The sequence below is a fragment of the Sparus aurata genome, chromosome 2 (genome assembly GCF_900880675.1).
Source record: "Sparus aurata chromosome 2, fSpaAur1.1, whole genome shotgun sequence".
Lineage (NCBI taxonomy): Eukaryota > Metazoa > Chordata > Actinopteri > Spariformes > Sparidae > Sparus > Sparus aurata.
Window position 1 is genome coordinate 4,291,622 of NC_044188.1, and position 22,009 is coordinate 4,313,630.

Below are 22,009 nucleotides of genomic sequence, written 5' to 3' on the forward strand. Positions count from 1 at the left end.
AGGGCGCAGGACGTTGGCCGCCTTTCAGCCGGTTACCTTCCTGACCTTTGGTAGGTGGTGCTGAAGCTGTGGTGGCCAGAGATCTCCTCCCAGCAGCATGGACGCCTCCCGGCTGCTGCCCCTGGCTCTGCTCCTCGCAGTAGCCTAGTCGGCGGAGAGCGTCAGCCAGAGCGGATTTCAGCAGCTGGATCTCATCCTCCTGCAGCTGCAGCTTCTGCTCCAGGTGGGACACCCGGTCCTCCATGTCCATGTTACTGCTGGCTGACACCGTGTCATCTGGACGGGAGGAGGGAGGGTTCAGTTAAGATTGTAGTTACTAATTCTATTTTTTTGTTTTTTATTAATTATTATTTTTTTGTATTGTTTTGTATTTATTATTATTATTATTATTTTTTTGTATTGTTTTGTATTTATTATTATTATTATTATTATTTTGTATTTTTTTGTATTTATTATTATTATTATTATTATTATTATTATTATTATTATTAATTTATTTTTTCAATTTTTTTTATGTCTTTATTAATTTTTTTCTCTTTCAATTGAGGGCATGTAATCTCGCATTCATTTATGCGTTAAGATAACTGTGAAAATCTAATAAATATAACTATAAAAAAAATAAAAAAAGATAGTAGTTACTGGTACATGAGTAGTCGTGACAATATATTACCTCTATTCTTTATCAATGAGAACACTCTGTGGTGACTGCTACAACTAAGCACTTGCACACAGTCCAGCACACCACACACAGTCAACTTAGTTTAAACTAGATTACATCCCCAAGGAGTCAAGTACAAGACGGATAAAGGCAAATTAATGCAGAACTTTACTCAAAAACATCACATGCAGCTTCAAAACATCTCAAAAAATACACACAAAGTTCAGCCCACAATGTCTGACACACATCAGAGGGAGTGAATAAAGGCGGTAGAATGATTAATAATGATTAATATTATAAATACTGGATATTTTGTCTCAGTTGTTTGTATATAAACACAAGCAGCTCCTTCGGGCGACTGTCATGGATATCTTCCACCGCTGCTGCTCTGTGAATAAAATGGTTTTGGGTTTCTCAGAGGTTCATACAGGAAACTTGACTGGTTTAAATAATTCAGACTCCGTGTGTGAGCGCGAGTCAGAGAGTAAGAGGAGGAAAACAACACCTGGTAGCAGGTTGTGTGCTTGTTTTGTGTGGACAGGAGGGAAGAGGAGAAAAGAAAGAGGGATGGAGACCGAGCAGCAAATGTTATCTTCGCCCTCTTCACCACGTCCTCCTGCAGCGAGACCTAAAGCTGTCCTGTGGCGTCTGTAACCACCTGATGTGCTTTGGGGTTGATTTGATTAAGAGTTCCCTGTTTTTTTTTTTTTTTTACGGTTCTGTTTGCAGCAGCGGTCCTGCCAGCTGCAGAGGGCAGTGATGCAAATGTGAGAGAAAGAATGGGATCGTTAGCTGATGTCCCACGGATGTAAATGATGCGGGAGTTTGTTTGCATTCATGTTTTATGAGAAAGAAATATATTCGACATGGTTGTTTGGCCTTGAGGACACACACACACACACACACACACACACACACACACACACACACACACACACACACACACTGATGGTATGCATACATATTTACAAGGAAACCACAACAGAAACAATACATGAAATAATTAGCAGTCCAACTTGTGCACGGACGGAGTGCGTCCTTACATTTTTAGCTTTGCAGCCGAGGTTTCAACTTTAAAAAGAGAGTAAAGAACATGTTTTCAAATTTATTTGGGATCTTGGGGCGTTCAGAGACAAGAGTACAGCATTAAAACAAGACTCCTGCCACTTTTTGCAGACTGTGAAACTTCAACCAGCTTTCCCTTGTTGAACTGAGGATGACTGAACTTCATGTTTGGGTGAATTGTTCCTTTTAACCTGATAATCATCAGCATTCTGTCATTCTGAGGTTCCTGTTAAAAATCACAAAAACCTGGTAATTGTTCAACTGGTGCAGTTCATCCAGCAAAATATGCTTTTTTAATCAGTAATTTATGATATGAGCACTAAGCTGCTGTTGATTCCAGCCCCCTCACATCGGTCCATCCTCCGCCTCATTCCTCTCCTCTTGAACTCTTTCCAGCCTAATCGTCCACCGTCCTCCCACCCAACACGGTGACATCACCGCGGGCTGACTAGATTATAGCGGGCAAACTGCCCGGTGTGGATTATTAATCTGCGGCCTGACAGATTACAGATAGTTTCTGGTTGGACGGAACATCTCGACTCTGAATTCTGAACCCCGTCTCTTCTCTGTCATGAATCCAGCTCTGCAACAACATCCTCTTAATCCTTCATTCATGTATTTATTACACCAACGACAAATACGTTATCTCCTACTTGAGCTCTGAAAATCAACCCTGGCAACTCTTTTCTTCTCGCCTTGAATATGATGCTATTAAATAAAATAAATGACACTTATACAATATACTTTGCAGGATAGGTGCTGCTTCCTCTTTTTAATAAAAGGTCACATTCATCACGTGCACTCGACTCAAAGCAGCGATGGAAAGCCACACTGCTACTTTCTGCACAAGCCAATGCAGGGCTCCCAGCATGCATCAGTCCAGCGCTGTAAGCTGAGCCGGGGGGACACAGGGAGCCACTGTTACTGTGACTGTATCACATCCTGCAGTCAAATGAGACAGAAAGGTGCCGCGGGGAAAACAATTGTCGGATTTACATACAGAAGTGAAGCACAGGAGACGATTTGCATTTCAGATGCTGCTGATGAAGCTGCAGCGTGATGTCAGATAGATGAACCCAGACCTCCATCACCGCTTCTCTTCTTAAATGTCTGCAACTTTCTGCTAATTTGTCTGATGTATTAGAACCAAACATCAGCCCTTGTTGTCAGAAATGGGACAGTTGTGAGGTCGTGTCCTCACCACAGACTTCAACTGACTAAAACCTTCTATAACTGAAAAAAAAAATACACTTATTATAATTAAATCTGCTTTTCACAGACATGAATCACTCGTTCAGTCTTGGCATTGCATCCCAAACTTTCTGTCACGACTTAAAAGATGGCTTGGGTTCTCCTTTTTAAAAACAGCTGCCAGTTTCTAAAACCCCTTAATTTGTCTTCATTATGGTCCAAATGCAGCTTCAGAGTCAGCGAACCATTTGAAAATTAAAACTCAAGAGGATTAAATTAAATATGGAGAGCCAGTTTTCCATCAAAGTATTCTTTCCAAGGGTGTTTTTCTTCGGTATAAGCGTACAAATAATGAGATGTCTCACGTCATGAGTGGTGCTATTACGCAAACTAAATCTCCTCTCATTATATCCACGTTGGAAGAACACCTTAGTCGTATGCATGTGAGGTGAAAACAAACAGAATGGATGCAAGTGATGAAAACAAACTGAATGAGAGAAACAAACAAAGTTAATTACAGGAGGAGGAGAGGACAGACTGTAGGTGGGAGGAGGTGGAGAGCGGGAGGAACACAGTGAGACAGAAATAGGGTGAGAAGGATGATTAATGTTTAACCACACGCAGAAATAATCGTGTTTATCTAAACCGCCGGGACAATCAGGCGCACTGATATCAAACCAGGAAGTGAAAGAGTGAGAGGGAAACAGGGCAGAGAGCAGATGAAAGAACCTGGAAGAGACAATTTTACTATCCAGAAAGATAAAGAGAGACAAACTGCATGTTTATCAAACTGCAAACAGCCGTCGACTGCTGATCCCTGACTGCTGTAACATCAGGATTTAAAAGGCTCCACACCAGAGAGCACATTTAAAGAGGTGTGTCCCTTCAGAGCTGCCGTACGACCAGAGTTGTTGTTGTTGTTTGTGATATGTGGGGAGAGGAAATGAAAAGAAGAAACGTTACGTCTGCACGTCTCGGTTATTTTCTTATGAAAACAATAAGAAAGCTGCAGTTTCTCTCAGTCGGGCCGTTCATACACAGTTTTCTTATCTTGGCGTCCTTTGCTAGTCGGCCAACGTAGTTTCACGCAACGAGGCTGAACTAAGCTAAGTTATGGTTTTAAACCCGGCGCAGGGCTGTATGTCGGTGGTCACGGGGGATAGTTTCCTCTGCGGGGTGAGACAGGTGGAGATTTATGTCAGAGCGACGGCTACAGCGGAGAGCTAACACGCGACTGCTGCTGTACGACGACGCTGAGGTGACACGCTGCCTCAAACAACGTCATGATCCATCGTAATGATATCTACAGTGAGGCAGTTGTCTCTACTAATACTATATGTTTCAAGTTGCAGCATTTATTGTGACTCCTTTTACATTTATTATAAAGCACCACTTGGATGTTGCACTTGGCAATATTGTGATTCTGACAATGTTTTTGATCAGCTGTTGAGCCGTTACTGTGAGACAGTCTGGGTGCTTTTAGCTGATTACAGAGCTGCAATGATTTAATTGCTTAGTTGTCGACTATTCAATCGATCGTGAGAACAGATTTACTGGCTTGAGTAATTCTTGAAGAATAAAAAAGGTCAAACTTTTCCCGATTCTAGCTTCTTAGCTGTGAAATGTTCTGGCTTCTCTCTTCTTCTATGACAGTAAACTGAACGTCTTGTGGACAAAACAAGACATTTGAGAATGTCACCTTGGACTTTGGGAAACTCTGATCAACATTTTGAATTGTCAGACTTCACCATTAACAATAAGATCACTGCCAAGCTCTGTTAGACTACTTACACACAGGCTATGAAACCACTAATCTACAGTGTGCATAATTGAAGACTTCTTGTTGGACTGTGGTTTCAGCACAGTGCTGAGGGCGCTGTGGGTAGATGTGTTTGTCTTTTTGTCACCTTCACTAACTGGCAGTGTCACAAATGAGAGGAACCAGATTACCCGGCAGTGATCGGGCTAACAACCCAGCTCACACTGGATGTCCTTTTCTCTTTGAATACAACTGAGAACTATGCTAACATTTAGAGAGAGAATAAGGATGCATAACAAGTGGGGAGAGAGAAGAGAAAGAAAGAAAGAGCAAACAGATGGAGAGACGAGCAGAGTTCACCTTTGTCTCCTCTCCTGTCAGGACACCTGTTAAAAAACACCGCAGAGCCGGCTACTTTACAATTCGCCCTTGAATTCTCAGACACACACACACACACACACACACCAACATCGGTTACACCTCAGCATTATTCAATTACGTTCCCTACAAACCTCATCTATTTGATATTCAGCAGGCGACACACATTGTTCTTTACGAGCCATCCCGGCTCAGCTCAGCTCAGACAGACACGACTTCAGCGTTAGTTAAAAACCAGCTGACATGAAGCTGACAGACACATGGCTGCTATCATGACACAGAGGAGAGACGGAGAGGGAGGAGGGAGGGATGGAGAGGGGAGGGGGGGAGGAAGCCGGTGAGGAGTTGGAGGGAAAGGAGTGAAAAGGGAGACAGATGGAGAGATATGGATGATGAAATACAGAGGGGGTGGGCTGAGTGAGTGAGAGAGAGAGAGAGAGGTGGTGACAACGGGAGGTCGGCGCAGGGCAACGAGAAAAACTGAAGGTGCAATGAAGTGATCATGATGATGATGATGATGATGAAGGTGGAGCTCGTCTCGCCTACCTGCCATCATGCTCCTGCCAATCAGACCCGTGTGTCAGTCCACGGAGCAAACACTCACTCAGGTTGTCCACTTGCTCTCACCCTTCCTCCCCCACAGGCTTCCCGGACGCCGACTCCCTCCCCTCCCCTCTCTGTCTACGACCGTTGCTCGATCACTCTCTCTCTCTTTTACACACACACACGTTGTCCCACACACACACATTCACAAACTCTCCTCTCCCGTCCCATCCTCCATCTCGCTTCCTGGACCACTCCCTCTTCCTCCGATCATCCCCTCCCCCTTCTCTCCCTCCTCCTCCTCCTCCTCCTCCTCCTCCTGGCTTGTTAGCTATAGATGGAGGCAGAAGGGGTGGAGCATGGCTGAGGGCCACACACACACACACACACACACACACACACACACACACACACACACACTGCACCAGCATCAGCATCTGTACAGCCAGGCACCACCAGGAAGAGATGCTGCAGAGCCGGACTCCAGGATCAATGACACACACACACACACACACACACACACACACACACACACACACACACACACACACACACACAAAGGTGTCACAGCACTCGTGACCATCGTGATCTTGTTTACTGTACAACTGCACAGAAGTTATACTCACTACAGCACCAATGAGTATTAATCCACAATTGAAACTAACACACTCTTCACTCAGATTTAAAGGGTTACACCACCAATTTCACACATAAAGTGAGTTTACAGCACTTACAGGGGAGTAATACATTTAATCTGATATTTAGCCCCAGGTAATGTCACTCAGTGGCTGAGTTGCATTATGGGTAACGTAGGCAGCAGGACTGGAAAGGGAAGAGGAATGTGAGGGTAAAAAAAGTAATCATCTTCTGCTGTCATTTCTATTAAAACTGTCCATCATGAGTCCAACTGCAGTATACGCCTACATTAACCACAATGCAACTTTGCCACCGAGTGACATCACTGGAGGCAATTTATCAGATTACATGCAGTTTCCTCTGGAGCGACTTTATACTACTTTTTTAAATATGTAGTCGAACTCCCCAAAACCTCAACACACTTTAATGTGTACACGTGTTGGAGTTTTACCTTTAAGTAACTACATAAAAAAGCTCATTCTGAGGTAAAGAAACGCATTGATCCTTGATTTCAGGTGATTAATCACTAATGAAAACATCATTATGAATGTTGCATCACATTTCGGTTCCTAAATCCTCCTAAATTCAACATATTGGACGTCTAAAAACAAGTTCAATAAAAATCAGATGTTGGCTTCTATTTCTGACATTTTAAAGAGAAACACAATCAGCTAAGAGGTTTTTTTTCTCTCTGTGTACATTAAATGCCAATAAAGTTGCTAAATCACGCGTCTGCGCAGCGTTAAATGAACAACAGCTCCGGCTGCTGTAACACTTCTTCAGTCTTCGTCTCAATCCACAGCTGAGAGAACATTCTGTACTCTGCACGCCTCCCAGAACACGTCTACGATCCTGTTACACAGTAAATGTAGTCCTGATGTAATTCCTGATTGAGGAGCTGCACTATACGTTCACCGCACTCCCACCAAGCTGAATCATCGGGACGAATCCCGTCCTCCTCGCACAAATCAAATTCTGGATGTGAGCACAGTGAGAGGTACAGTTCTCCACGCCCTGCTGCTGGTTAAATGAAATCTGAGTGAAATATAAAACGGAACCTAGAGCGCTGGAAACACCGACAGCAGCGGAGCATCTTTCAAACCTCCTGCAGACGACAGGACGGAGAAGAGAGCGGCTCGCTGTGGTCTGATGACCTCGGTTACCTTTTACTGCCATGTGGGGCTGCTGGTGTGCAGATTCATTTAACCTAAATGACCGAAAGTATTAACTTAGTGTTTAGTTTCATACCGTACAGCCTCTTATTTAATTATTCATCATATTTGTCTGTGCTGATGTTGTGACAAGTTAAAGGGATATTCCGGTGTAAATTTAATCCATGGTCTAAATCACTGTGAAACTGTGTTAGACTCCCTCTCGAGATATAAAGTTAGCAGACCGCTAATTTACGGAGTTTTATCAACCTCAGAAACGACCGCACGACAACAATACACTGCAGTAAATGGATCCAAATATAAACCGCCACCAAAAAGCCACAAATGATGCTCAGAACAGCACCAAACTTCAGCAACAGTACAAATAGGGTCTCAGCACATAGTCCGGGGCATCTAACCTCCGCTAGCTTAGCTGGATTTCTATTGGGAAGCTAAAAACAGATTTCAACTCTCCTCCATCTGCTTCCGGGTCGGGGAAGTCCCGACGCGACGATTACCGAGTGCGGTTAGAAATGCTCAATTCCGTTCTTTTCCCTGTCCGCTCTCGATAATAACTGTTATAAACTGGCAGGTAAGACACATATGAACTTTGATTGCTTTTCCATGGAGTCATAATCATACATTTTCATCCATGAGCCACGGAACTCTACTGCACTCGGTAATCGACTCGTCGGGACTTCCCGTCAACAGGAAGCTGCTGCAGAAGAGTGGTAAATTTAGTCAGCTTTTCAGTAGAAATCCAGCTAAGCTAGCGGAGGTTAGATGCCCCGGACTATGTGCTGAGACCCTATTTGTACTGTTGCTGAAGTTTGGTGCTGTTCTGAGCATTATTTGTGGCTTTTTGGTGGCGGTTTATATTTGGATCCATTTACTGCAGTGTATTGTTGTCGTGCGGTCGTTTCTGAGGTTGATAAAACTCCATAAATTAGCGGTCTGCTAACTTGATCTCTCGAGAGGGAGTCTAACACAGTTTCACGGTGTTTTAGACCATGGATTAAATTTACACCGGAATATCCCTTTAAAGAATGAAGAAAAGAAAGGACAAAATAGACTTTTGATGATAGAAAACAAATCTTTTGCGTTTGTTTTATGCCTCCTGGAGTCTCAGACGGGCGGTTGATTATATCGCCCAGCGGATCGACGCCACACCTGAGAACAATAAAACTTTACAAACTTCAAAAGGCAGAACACGAACTGCTTCTGGCTCGAGATGTGAGCAGGTGGCCGAGGAGAGCAGCTCCGGTTACCAGGAGAAGACAGATGGCAGAGGAGGAGCGACGGACGGACACGACAGCAAAAAGGAAGAAAGAAGTCGGTCGATTGAAAAAAAACTCCCTCGGCAGATGCTGCGATTAACAACACATCACGACTCAACATGGCCGACGAGACGACACACGTCTTCTCTGATGCACCGCCCGTTATTCTCCACCTGCGTCTCACCTGCTGCAGCACAGCCGAGCGACACATCACACTTTCCCTCCCGACTCCATGATATTCTCTCTCACACACACACACACACACACACCAAAGCCTATTTTCAGCATCAATTTCAGCACCTTACGTCAAGTGTGAAAGATGTCCCGTTCAGCTGCAGACAGGTTTCCAATTAATATCTTACAAGCTATCGGATCAGAACATCAGCATCCCAAAATGTCTCAAAATACTCTTTTGCTCATAATCTCCACAGTAACGGGGCGGGAGGTGGTCTAGTGGCGCCGGCAGAGTCCGAGTCGCTCACAGATCACAGAGAGTCCAAACTCTGATCTCTGAGTGGAGGAAGACTTATCTGATCTTTCCTTCTGGCCATCAGTTCACACTCTGTAAATGTCAGCACACACATGCAGGCTTATGTTCCTACACCGGACCTTCTGAGATCCGACTCACTTTAACCCTAATCTCAGTTCTGAATGAGCCCTGAACCAAAGCTCTAACAGATATAAGAGGGGGATAAAGCATTCGCCTCATCTTTCCGTAGCGCTGCAGGAACATTCGGTGCTCAGAAATCCAGAAACACACACCTCGCTAATCCACCTGTTCGTCCCAGAGGCGTAGGAGGGACCGACCTGGAATCAGTCGTCTATCTGCAACTGTAATTCAAAGCAGAAATGTGTCGTCCAACACTTGACCGAAGACAGAAGGCAGCCGGGTCAGGCAGCTGGTCCGTCACGGCAGGACCAGCTGTCACTCACCGAGCTCATATTATTCACTTTCATACATCCACTGTGTTTTACCCCATCACCTGTGTTCAGCTCCTGCGTGCAGAACCTCAGCTTTGCCTTTCACTTCATATTAAATATTCATATTTTCGACCCGACACTCACCCACTGGCTCAGATTATGGCACAGGCTACATGTTGGATAACACACATCACAGCTCCGATCAGACTCCCATGACCCCTCGCTGTCTCTGCACCTGCCGCTCAATATGGCCGTCTGGGAAGTTCAGTCGACTGCAGGGACGATGTGTCCGTCCACGGACTGTCCTCTTGGATAACAACAGCAGTTTACATGCATTTAACAGACCTCTTTGTGATATATCTACATGCCATCTATCTGTTTGAAACAGCTGGAACAACCTGCACCTCCTTCCTTGTTCAGAGGACAGAGACACAATCCTCTATTGTCACCACAGATATGATACGAGCAGCAGCAGCGGGAGGATATTTGCATTATATTTGTGAAGCATGATGTGACAGATACGGAGAGAGGAGGACACTGAAACAGCCAAATCATCATCACGTATTCAAATGAGAGAAAAAATGGATCAAGTGAACGTAACGGGCTTCTCGTTTGTGACACAGTGATGTGTTTCACATGCTGCTTGAGATGTTTCACGAGACAGGAAGTGACCCTAAATGTGTCTCATTCAAACGTAACCTGAGCTAATTTCTACAATAACATCAATGCAATGTGTGATAAAAAAGAGAAGAAAGACAGAAAAGGAAGTCAAATAATAGAAACAGTTTTCTTCTTCTACACTGAATGAATATAAATGTACACATCCACCATGCAAGTCCCATTTAAACACATTCAGAACAGTCTATATTCTAAAATATAAACCAAACACTCGCCTACATGACTTAAATATATGAGGTTAATGTAATATTTATATCAGAATCTGATTAATATGCTAAAATATTTTTTCCTGCCCTTGAGAGGAAATAAACCCCCTAAAAATCTTGAACATAATCAATGAAGAAAGACGAACAAATGAATCAATGTATCTGAATATCTGACATGATCAGATGAAAGTGTAATGTCATGACGTTCATGAAGCCAGTCAGGTTAATGTGCGCAGTCACAGGATATAAACAGCTGGGGAGAGTCTCCTCCAGTACATTTCCTGTGAATTGATGTGCAGATTTCCAAACAGGTTTTCCACCAAACTCCATTCAGAAAACGAGTGATTTAGCGTGTCGCTGTGTGCTGCTGTGGATGGAGCCGCTCACCGTTGTTGCAGTACTGTAGCAGCAGGTTGGTGCTGTCATACAGGCTCCCACACGAAGCGATCCTCTCCGACATCCTCCCTCCCTCTCTTCTTATTCCTCCCTTCTTCCTCTCCAGCTCTTCCTCCTCTCAGCCGGCTCCTTTGTCCTCCTTTCACCCCTCTCCGTCTCTTCTTCACGCCGTCACCCCTTCTTCTCTCCCCCACATTCACAGTCACATTCACAGACACACACCTGTACCTGCCTCAGCTCCCTCTCTATTCTCCCGCTCCAGCCTCACCGCCGGCTCCAAGCTGCTCCCTATCAAACTAAAGGCACTTCCGCTTCACGCTCTCTAAAGTAAAAGTCACATCCGACGGCACTAAGCAGCATCCTGCTGACTGACGTGATACAATGTCTGAAGAGGAGTCTTTATTTAACTAGTCAAAAGGTCTTGTTTTAATTTGCATCACACTCTTTTTCTAAACGTTCTCTGCTCTTACATCATAAATTACATCTTACAATTATCTCTTTTCTCAGTTAATCTGTACACAGACATGAATAAAAAAGAAGGTACGCATTTCCAAATATGCAGGTTGATCCATATATGTATAGGTGTGGACATATATGACTTTGTGTTTTGTAAATTTTGCTTTTTGTATCACTGGGTGTCTGAAATATGAGCAAAAAGGGAGTAAACTGCGTGTAAACGCAAAAAGACATCCTGTGGCTGTGCTGACATTTGAACTAAATCCAATAAAAGTAGTTTGTTGTTTAAAATAAATAAAATAATTATATCTTCACATAATAAATAAAAGAAAACGTGCCGATTTTAACATGACGGATTATTTTGTTCGTGGCTTTCATCTCAATTTACTGTATTGCAGATTTTGTTTTGTCTTTTTTATTTGATGTTGGTTAATTATAACAACTCAAAAGTAAAACTCACACACTTTACTGTAGATTACATAAAATTCTTGCCTCAGTTGATAATCAAAATTTTGAATTTTGTTAGTATTAAGATTTTGTGATATTTAGTTTGGGCTAAAGATATAGCTATATTTCGTTATTCAATCATCTATCTATCTATCTATCTATCTATCTATCTATCTATCTATCTATCTATCTAGCTACCCTGTGCTTTTATTTTGATGCGAGTACCTTCAGTCTTTCCGGCGGTGATCTAGTTGAATCTCGTTGTCTTGACGATATATCCTCGCCTACCGCTGTTACTATAGCAACAGCCTCTCGGCACGCTCCGGCTCGTGCTCATTGGAGGCGGCAGAGACACGCAGCTGAACGACGTGTGCGTGTGTGTGTGTGTGCGTGTGTGTGTGTGTGTGTGTGTGTGTGTGTGTGTGTGTGTGCGTGTGCGTGTGTGTGTGTGTGTGTGTGTGTGTTGCTGAAACAGGAAGTTGTGGAGTCGGTTGTAAACACGCGCTCGACCCTCTGCGCAGAGAAATGTGACGCCGGTGTCGGAGCTGCTCCTCCATTATTCACCGGGACAGGTGAGCTGCTGTGGCGCGCGTGCTCGTTATTGATGCCAAAGACGGTTGATTCAAATCGAGATCTTAAAGTGAGAAAACTAAAAAATGATTTCTCGACTCTGATTCAATTGAATGGGAGTCAACTTATTAATTAAAAGGTTGAGAGAAGTCAGATTTAGATAAAACAAACAAACAAACAAACACTTTTTTGATTTATCGCCAAGTGCAAAGGCGCTTGGATTTATTTTGAAAGTACAATGACAGTGACAGGAAGTTCTAGCATGTCATCGTGTCTGACGTGACTGTTCGCCTCATGTAGTTCCTCACTGTGGCCACTGGAGGGCAGTGAAAACTCGTGTTTCTCAACGCCCTCCTGTTTTCAATTTAAATATCTGTTAATATTCTCTCACTTTGTGTCCGTCTCTCGTTATCGTCAGTGAGATAAAGGTAATATTTAATAAAATACGTTAAGTGGTGCTGGAATTTATCATTTTAAATCATCAAGTCTTTATCCTTAGTATAAAAAAAAGATATTAGAACTAACATGAACACCTAGCAACCTAAAGTATACCCATAATTACATCTAAAAAACCTCTTATTATTTTGATAATGTCTATAAATATCTATATTTATCCCACTGGAGAATGTGGAGTTGTTAACCTCTAGATAACAACCAAAATAATTTCACCATAATTTATATGGATTAATTCGTTTTTAACATGGTAATCTATATTTAAGTAGAAAGTAGTGACTGTAAGTGTAGCTATTATTTCATCGTAACTAATTTTACATTTTGCCTCAATGTAGTTCTTCACTGTGGCCACAGGAGGGCAGTGAAAACTCGTCCTTCTCTAATTTTCTTTTATGTGGTGCTGTAATTAACCATTTTGGATTGTAAAATCTTTGTAAGTAGAAAAGGTATTAGCACTAGCATGAATAACTAACATAACTACTTATACCTGTATTAGATAATATTCATCATCTTTTATAAATAATGTTAACAAAATTCTCTGTTGACCACTAGATAATGATTCCAGTAATAATTTCATGATAATCTGTTTAGTAATGTGTTTGTTTCAGCGTGGTCATTTGGAATTATTTTGAAAGTATTGACCGGAAGTGCATCTATTATTTAATTGTGTGTAACTTGATATATCTTGCTGTATTTCCTCCCTGTGGCCGCTAGAGGGCAGCAAAAATTCACACTTCTACATGGAAACATTCAACAGTCAACTCCACTACAGCTAAACAAGAAATACATTTGTTAAATTGATGAAACATTATGTTTGTAGTTTTTAGATTTGGGTTGACAATAAAATAAAATACTCAAGTAAAAAATAGGCATTTATTTACGGAACGATCTCTACAAAGGTTTTTAATACAGGGTTCTTTAATGAATTACATTGAACAGCGGTCAAAAAAGTGTGTGATACTACAACTGCTATTAACTTTGCTACTTTAATAGGACAGAGTAGCTTCTGGAGGCTATAATTCACATTATAGGGAATAAGTCTTTGTTAAGTGTAGAATTTATGTTTATTGAGAGAAGGGAATATATAAAGGCAGGAGAACGTCAGCGATGAGGGCAAAAAGGAGCATGAGTCAAAATTAAATTCAAATTATTATGGGGTCCACTCAGGTTTTAACACCAAACCAAGTCTTTACATGCAGAATCCTCAAGGTACAACTGTAGGAAAAAAAAAAAAAATGCATGAAGGAAGAAATCATAACACTGTCTGACCCTAAAAAGAGGTTATGGACTTGCAGATTTTATTTTGTACTGCCAGAGACAGATCCAGTAACCACAGGATAGAAAAGGAAAACACAAAAACTCATAACAAAGGAAGAAAACAGGATATTTGGTCGCTGTTCGACAGATGAGGTGCAACAGAGATGCACTTCCTCCCACAATGTGATCAATTTAATGAAATAAGGAATATTTGAAACTGAAATTGTTTTAAATTGTATCATTGTTATTATGTACTGTCCAAGTATTTGGATAACACTTTTTTCTGAAAACTTCAATGGCAATAAAGTTTAATGTATATTTGAATCAAAAGCAAAAACTGCATTACTGACATGCGTTACAGGCTGAAGATGTTTAGTTGGAATCCTCAGGAGAAAAGCAGGTTTGTTCATTGTTGCTGAGTAGGTTGGGAAAAATGAAATATGAGGAAACAAACTCTGTTGACGTGTTGTTTAAGATGTGTATAAGCAGTAGGCGATTTGAGGGGGGATGAGGGGGGATGCCGTCCCCCTTGTATATGTATACATATATATATATATATATATGTAAGGGATAATGCCCGACGAGGTGTCCATAAACAGAAGTTAATGGACGACGCGGAGGCCTAAGAACCGTCCGACGCGCAGCTTTCTGGCTCATGGCTGAGCGGACGAGAATATCTCCCGTTGCCAAGTCGCATCTATGGTCCGTCCTATTTACTGGAGGAGTGAACAACACTTCCGTTGCATAAGAATCTTACGGGAGATTAATGAGTGTTCCAGGTATTAGTCAAACCCTCAGGCGTTACCAGGGAAACTAAGTTATGGCTTGTGAAAAACTTTATATTTTGATTGTAAAACGCATGAAAATGTAAATTAATAGTCCGAATTTCTTTTCTTTGGCAAGTGACCATGGTATAAGCGGGATAATGCCCTTCGAGGTGTCCATAAACAGAAGTTAAAGGCCTCTGCGTCGACACCTCGTCGGGCATTGTCCCTTACATATATATATATATGTATACAGTTGAATAAAACAACATTTTTAAGTCTCTAAGTGAGCACTCTGTTGCTTTTTGTTGTTGTGTCATAGATGTGACAAGAATCCTGCTTGCAGCTTGATATGACAACTTCAGTGCCTTTATATTTGTGTCTCTTCAAAATTCCTTTGCTTCGTCTCATAAGGCATTTTCAAATTGGAAATCTTCATCACAGCTATAATCTCCTGGCATATTAAGCACATGGGTCTTGTGAAACTTCACTGTCCACTTTGGTGGTTTACAGTTGAACCATTAGTGAGGTAGCTGTTACATTTCCTGACACCAGCTGACAAACTGTCATTACGCCAATTTTCAATTACCCCAAGCATGTTTTTCTGCATCATACTTTTTAAATGTAAGGTTTTAAAACCTTATAAATCAGCCGGTAAATCGATAAAGCCAAATACTGATATATCGGTCGGGCTCTGCTATTTTGTACAATGTTCAATATGTGTCCTTCATGCAATTTAGATGGTAAAAAATTCTTAGGGGTCATGTAGCTTTAAATTACCCTGCTTGTAGTGTCATTTCACTGCTTACAATTCGAAGATGTATTTACTTTAATACAGTTGTAAAAAGACAATCGTAGTCGGTAGAGAAGGAAGATAACTGGATTAAATGGAATTGTAGAATTAGAGTTCTGGTTAAGGTGTACACAGGTGTGTCGGGGCAGGGTGGTGCTCGCATTGGGCCGTCCCCCCCCTCCGTTAAAAATTAACAAATCCCCTGCTGTGTATAAGTATTATAAGTACAATCTCAACTCGTCTGCGAGCGGTGAATCACTTGAAGCGGACTTCAAGCAGACTCGCTGAATCACCACAGAAGGAGGAAGTGATCTGACGCGACTGAACAAACAGTAAGTTTGATTTAAGTTGTCGTGGATGCTGCTGATAAAACTCTGATGTGAGGCTGTTGACTGTCGATAGCGTGTTACCTTTAACCCTGTATTGTCTTCACTTTTGGGGTTTAAAAAACAATGCTGAAATAACATTTTAATTCATAAACATTAACATAAAACAATAGAGATAACATATATGTTTAATGATTACAATCAGTCTCTATTAGAACACAATTAATGGAAGTGTGATTAGGTTGTTTTTCGTCGTTGCTGGCTCTTGGACTGTCTGTGGTGAATATTCTGAGTGAAGGCCATCTTCAAATTCACTTTCAGAATCAGAACACTCTGAATTGATATCTAAATTATTATATTTGTTGTTTTGTTGTTTTATGTTTGTGTCTGTGTAGGTGTTTGTGGGTCAAACTGACCCAAAGACCATATGACGAATGTAAATGTGTGGGGTATAGTAGCATGGGTGCTCAATAATTTTTTTTTTGTTTGTACATGTCTCTCACCGAAAATAAGCTCAGGCCATTGAGCTTCAGGTAGAACAATGGATACTTGTACCATTTTTCTTCTTGTAAAAACTTGAAACGAGTCAATTTGACCCGAGTACCATACAAGAGTTATGAGGAAGAACAAAAAAAAATCTTCAAAATTCCTTTGCTTCGTCTCACAATGCCGTTTCAAATTGTAAATCTTCATCACAGCTTTAGTCTCCTGGCATGTTAAGCACATGGGTCTTGTGCTGGATTGAGGGAGAATGAATGCAAATTTTCCAGTCCATTCTTATTCGAATTGGCGATTTTCACTGTCCACTTTTCTTTTAGCAGTGAACTTTGAACACGCCATTTTCGTGCAATCTAGAGGCTCCTACAGTCGGCAAAATGTTAATATGCGAACTGCTCCAAAAACAAAAGTGAAAGTTAAAAATTGCGCTGGCAGCAGTGCATGACCCAAGTGTCTGTGTGTCGTTGGCATGGAGACAAGTCCCTGTATACGCTTGCAGGCCCAAACAAAACACATGGTGAAGGAATAATGGTTCGGGGGCCACAAATAGGAGGCCGGGGGCCGCCTATTGAGGACCACTGGTCTAGTGAGTCTTTTTTAAGCATTAAGTGAGACTGCATGTTGGTGTGTGACTATCTGTGCATCACAGAGACAGACAGGTTAAGTCTTGAGACAGTAAACACTAGAACAGCAGCTGCATTGGTTTCTCTGTCATTCACAGGCACATGGAGAAACAACATCTCGTAAAAATCTCTTGAAATAGTGTTGGAGGGCACCAACCTGGAGCACAAGTCCATTGATCTGAATGCATTCAGATGGGCAAGCACTGAAACATTTTACTCCACATTTAACTTTTTATTAATTTATCAAACCTCCAGGCCGAGCTGCAGAATGGCCAGTGGATGGGTGTTAATGGTTTAATGGTTTTAAATTGATATTTATGGACACACAGTTCTCCGAGCCAGCAGAAGTCTTGATACTCTGATATCTAGCAATAGTGTTTTGGTTGATATCCAGATTAACAGTGTACCTACTGAATCTGACTCATTGTCTTAGTTCTGCAACCGGGCAGCCAAACTTTATCCATATAACTCTTTTCAGAAAACAGATATTCGCCCTGATTTGTTTTCTCTGAGACTTTGCGCGGGCTGTTCCAGAGAAGATCCGCTCTGTCTTTTAATTAACCATATTTCCTTCCACTGTAAACCATCTGGTAAAGCAGGAAAGACTGAAACGTAACGTCTCAGTTGTCTCCTCAGCTGGTATTCAGTATGATGAACATCCCCCCGGTCACCCTGGCTGTCCTGGGACTCAACACGTACCTCTATCTGTTTCCTGCAGCTCCAGTCATGCAGGTAATGCACTAACATGGCACTAAAGTCAGAGTTGTGCCAAGCAGCAAATAAGACATTGAGAGAAGTTAAAATTCGGTTTAAAAGACAGTAAAATAGGCAAATAAACTGTTAACAATGAAAAAGAAATGGCATTTAGAGGACTATCAAAGAAAAGCAAACAAATGAAGTATTCTGTCATTTTGATATCCTTAAAAACGTTGATGTTGTGTTTCTAACTTTTCTAATGGGACAGTTTGCTTCTTCACTGACCCAGTCAGTGCTTATGTGAATACTATCCACTCTCCTCAGGTCTGTGTGAGTCTCAAGCAGGTGTTTGAGTTTAAAGGCTGGCGCCGTCTTCTGTTGAGTCCGCTGCATCATGCTGATTTGTTGCACCTCTTCTTCAACATGGCGTTCTTCCTCCCGAGTGGTAAGAGGCTGGAGAGGCGGCTGGGCGGAGCCTGGTTCGTCTACCTGCTGTCGGTCTTCTCTCTGCTCACCAGATTGGTCTATCTGGCGCTGCAGGCGGTGTTAACTGAGCTCACCCAGGACCAGTCCTACAGCACGACCTGTGCTGTCGGCTTCTCAGGTAAAGACTCGTCAGCAGGCTCACAGAAGAGTAACAGTAAAGATGGTCAAAAAGATCATTGAAATGCTAAATAAGATGGATTCAGCAGCCCGTGCTATATATGTCAGTTGAGCGTGTTGTTTCTTATTTGGACGAACTAAAAACGCAACAAGCTGAAAAAACCCCCCTAAATCTGATTCTGACTTTGTCTGCATTAAAGGGATATTCCGGTGTAAATTTAATCCATGGTCTAACACACCTTGACACGAGAGATCAAGTTAGCAGACGGAAATGACTCAGAAAAGACCGCACGATGACAATACATTGCATAATACGCCTCCAACAAGAAACCGCCATTGAAAAGCCACAAATAATGCTCAGAACAGCACCAAACTTCAGCAACAGCACAAATAGGGTCTCAGCACATAGTTCGAGGCATCAAAACTCCACTAGCTTAGCTGGATGCTTAGGTTTGATGCCCCGGACTATGTGCTGAGACCCTATTTGTACCGTTGCTGAAGTTTCGTGCTCTTATGAGCATTATTTGTGGCTTTTTGGTGGCGGTTTATATTTGGATCCATTTACTGCAGTGTATTGTTGTCGTGCGGTCGTTTCTGAGGTTGATAAAACTCCGTAAATTAGCGGTCTGCTAACTTGATCTCTCGAGAGGGAGTCTAACACAGTTTCACGGTGATTTAGACCATGGATTAAACTTACACCGGAATATCCCTTTAAATGTTTTCTTTAATGGTGGTCTTGACTTTGTTTTTGTTCTGCGTTCTCTAAGCACCCGCTCTGCATTCTGTCATCACTGATCCGTCCATGTGTTTATTGATATTTAGTGATTTATATTGCTTTTCCCTCTGTGAAAGTGCATCAAGGCAACTGTACATTGCAGAATACCACATGTTCTGAGGCATTGTTTTTACTCTAATTTCTCCTATACTCTACTTAGCTCTAATCACACTGGGGTGAAGTTTCCCAACCTTCCTGTTTATTCATCCTTGTTAATATGACCGTGGTTCTAGGAGTCCTGTTTGCTCTGAAGGTGCTCAGTTACCAGGACAACCCTGATGGTGAGAGCAGCGTGATGGGTTATACTGTTTCCAATCGCTATGCTACCTGGGCGGAGCTGATCGTGATCCAAATAACAACACCAAGGTGAGTAGCCAACCAAAATCTGCATAACAAGTGAACCAGGAGTCACTCGTCAGACACGACTGTGAACAGTACTGACACATTTAGGACAGTAGTAGCACTGCCGAGGTTAAAGCTTCTTTTTCAACGAGATAATCAATGTCCAATCAAGGAACGATTCACAAATTTTTTTAAGTCGATCTCTCTGTATTTACTATAGAATAACATCGCCACAACTTGTAGACAAACTGTTAATCTTCCCAATGTTTGATCAGATGATGCATGCAAAGGCCAAGGGAGCTGATTTCAACCTTTAAACCAGTTATTTTTGTAGAAAGCCCCGATAGCATTAATAGATTGTATAGACCGGAGAAACGAGACGAAGATATGAAGAAAATCTGGGATAACACTGTTCAACCAGATGTCAGTGTTTCATTGGTTAAGAGTTAATCGGTTGCCTGCTTCTTCTTCAGGGCCTCTTTCATTGGTCACCTGGCAGGTATCCTGGTGGGTCTGCTCTACACTGCTGGACCACTGAAGGCCATCATGGAGATATGTGCATGTTTCAAGAGCAAAGATGCTTATTAAGGGCTGTAAAACCAACTGACTCCAGCATCACATGGGATGTAGGTGTATGTTAAATTTGTGTTAACCTGTGGTGGATGTGGAGAAAGTGGGAGTGTTATTTTAAGTGAGTCCAGATGTGACCTTGTGACTGCTGCAATTATGTGTATTAGTGTTTTACTATTATGAAGGACGAGAAAAGACTGCCTCTCTTCAGTCATCATCTATGCACTGCTGATGTGTGACTTGATTGGAAGCAATAAAAGAACTTCTGGAAAATAAATATTGTGTCGAACTTGATGTTTGACCAACTTGACAAACCTTAGACCCTGTGTATCCTGTTTAAAGCGCCATATGATTTAAGATGTCTATGTTCACGTACTGGCCTCGTCGGAGCAAAACAGGTTTGTTAAGTAACATACAGACAGACATAACGAGCTTCTCTTTGTGATACTTTGATGTATTTCACATATTGCTTGATCAATTTCAGAGTAAGAATAAGAATTCCTTCATTTGTCCTGCAAACGGGGACATTTCTTTGTCACAGCAAGCAAAGGACAGCAATATTACAATAAACTATAATAATAGTAAGAAAATAAACAATATAATAAAACTGCAAGAAATAGAATAGACTTGTGCATACATAATATTGAACAGTATGAACAGTGTAATTATATGAGACAGAAAATGACCCGAAATGTGCCTGATTCAAATGTTACCTGGATCGTATTACAACTAATTTCTCCAATAACATCAATGCAACGTGTGGGACAAGAGAGGAAAGACAACAAAGGAATAAATGAATAAATATAATATGAACTAGAGTAAAGTACTAGAAACAGTTTTATTCTTCTACACTGATAGACTCAGTGTTCACTGAATAAATAAGGTGGATACATCCATCATGCAAGTCCCATTTAAAAACATTCAGAATAGTTTTTGTTTTAAATTAAACACACGCCAACATGACTAAAATATATTAGGTTAATGTAATATTTACATCAGAATTTAATGAATATCCTTAACATATTTTCTGCTTTCAAGAGGAAATAAAACTCTAAAAACCTCTAACATAATCAATGAATAAAGACAAACAAATAAAACAAGCTGTCAGAATATCTGACATGATCAAATTACTTTTCTCTGAAAATTTGCTAATAACTGTTTCAGAGTGGATCTCTCTTTGTCTCTCATCTTGCTGTATTTCCTCCATGTGGCCGCTAGAGAACAGCAAACATTCAGGCTTCTACATGGAAACATTCAACAGTCAACTCCACTACAACTAAAAAAGAAAACTGAGTATGCATAAATACATTTGTTAATTGATTGAAATACCATGTTTACAGTTTTCATATTTGGGTTGACAATAAAATAAAACACTCAAGTAAAAAATAGGCATTTATTTATGGAAAGATCTCCACAAATGTAGTTAATACAGGGTTCTTTAATGAAATACATTATGCAGGGGTCAAAAAAGTGTTCAACTGCTATTAACTGTGTTACTTAAATAGGACAGAGTAGCTTCTGGATGCCATAATTAACATTATAGGGAATACGTTTTTGTTAAGTTTTTGAGAAGGGCATAAGCAGGAGAACGTCAGCGAAGAGGGCAAAAAGGAGCATGAGTCAAAATTAAATTTAAATTATTTTGGGGTCCACTTTACATGCAGAATTCTCAAGGTACAACTGGAAAAAAAAAAAAAACAAATGCAGGAAGGAAGAAACTAAGTAAATCACAAAACTATCTGACCCTAAAAAGAGGTTATGAACACAAAGAATCATGACAACCAAAGAAACATCAATGCAAACATCAATGGCAATACAGTTTAATAAATATTTAATAAAAAGCAAACTGCATTATGGTAAAGGCTAAATATGTTTAAATGTCATCTTCAGGAGAAAAAGCACTGATGAGGAAAAATACATCACTGATGATGGGACTGAAAACCAAAGAAGAAGATCCGTGACGCGCATGCGCCGCTA

The 22,009-nt window shown here is 41.3% G+C and overlaps 2 protein-coding genes across 5 annotated transcripts in view; one reads left to right on the top strand and one right to left on the bottom strand.

Annotated features, from left to right (window-relative positions):
- Nucleotides 1-11,177, bottom strand: part of eml2 (EMAP like 2) — a 31,003-nt gene extending 19,826 nt beyond the window's left edge. Inside the window, exons 1-3 of one of the 3 annotated variants that reach the window (XM_030397096.1) lie at nt 10,851-11,176; nt 1,702-1,729; nt 46-276 (exon numbers count right to left, since the gene is read on the bottom strand). In XM_030397096.1, coding sequence (XP_030252956.1) covers nt 46-250 — 205 coding nt within the window. In that variant the 5' untranslated portion in view covers nt 251-276; nt 1,702-1,729; nt 10,851-11,176. Of the gene's footprint in view, nt 1-45; nt 277-1,701; nt 1,730-5,597; nt 5,767-10,850 lie in introns of those variants that run through there. The other 2 variants (XM_030397084.1, XM_030397089.1) reach the window with 2 other exon arrangements.
- Nucleotides 11,178-12,214: 1,037 nt separating this feature from the next.
- Nucleotides 12,215-20,347, top strand: LOC115597097 (rhomboid-related protein 4-like). Of its 2 annotated transcripts, none has more exons than XM_030442764.1 (5): nt 12,215-12,334; nt 17,683-17,778; nt 18,067-18,346; nt 19,354-19,486; nt 19,936-20,347. In XM_030442764.1, the coding sequence occupies exons 2-5, from the start codon at nt 17,695-17,697 to the stop codon at nt 20,048-20,050; spliced, it is 612 nt and encodes a 203-aa protein (XP_030298624.1). In that variant the 5' UTR covers nt 12,215-12,334; nt 17,683-17,694; the 3' UTR covers nt 20,051-20,347. The 2 variants fall into 2 exon arrangements, with proteins under 2 accessions (XP_030298624.1, XP_030298634.1); XM_030442774.1 differs by lacking the exon at nt 12,215-12,334 and adding an exon at nt 15,790-15,931.
- The last annotated feature ends 1,662 nt before the right edge of the window (nt 20,348-22,009 follow it).

Bases quoted from the DNA above. Each gene is read 5' to 3' on its own strand.
- LOC115597097 (XM_030442764.1), top strand. From the start codon at position 17,695: ATGATGAACATCCCCCCGGTCACCCTGGCTGTCCTGGGACTCAACACG. The intron at 17,779-18,066 runs GTAATGCACTAA...CACTCTCCTCAG, and splicing joins CTGCAGCTCCAGTCATGCAG to GTCTGTGTGAGTCTCAAGCA. The intron at 18,347-19,353 runs GTAAAGACTCGT...CCGTGGTTCTAG, and splicing joins CTGTGCTGTCGGCTTCTCAG to GAGTCCTGTTTGCTCTGAAG.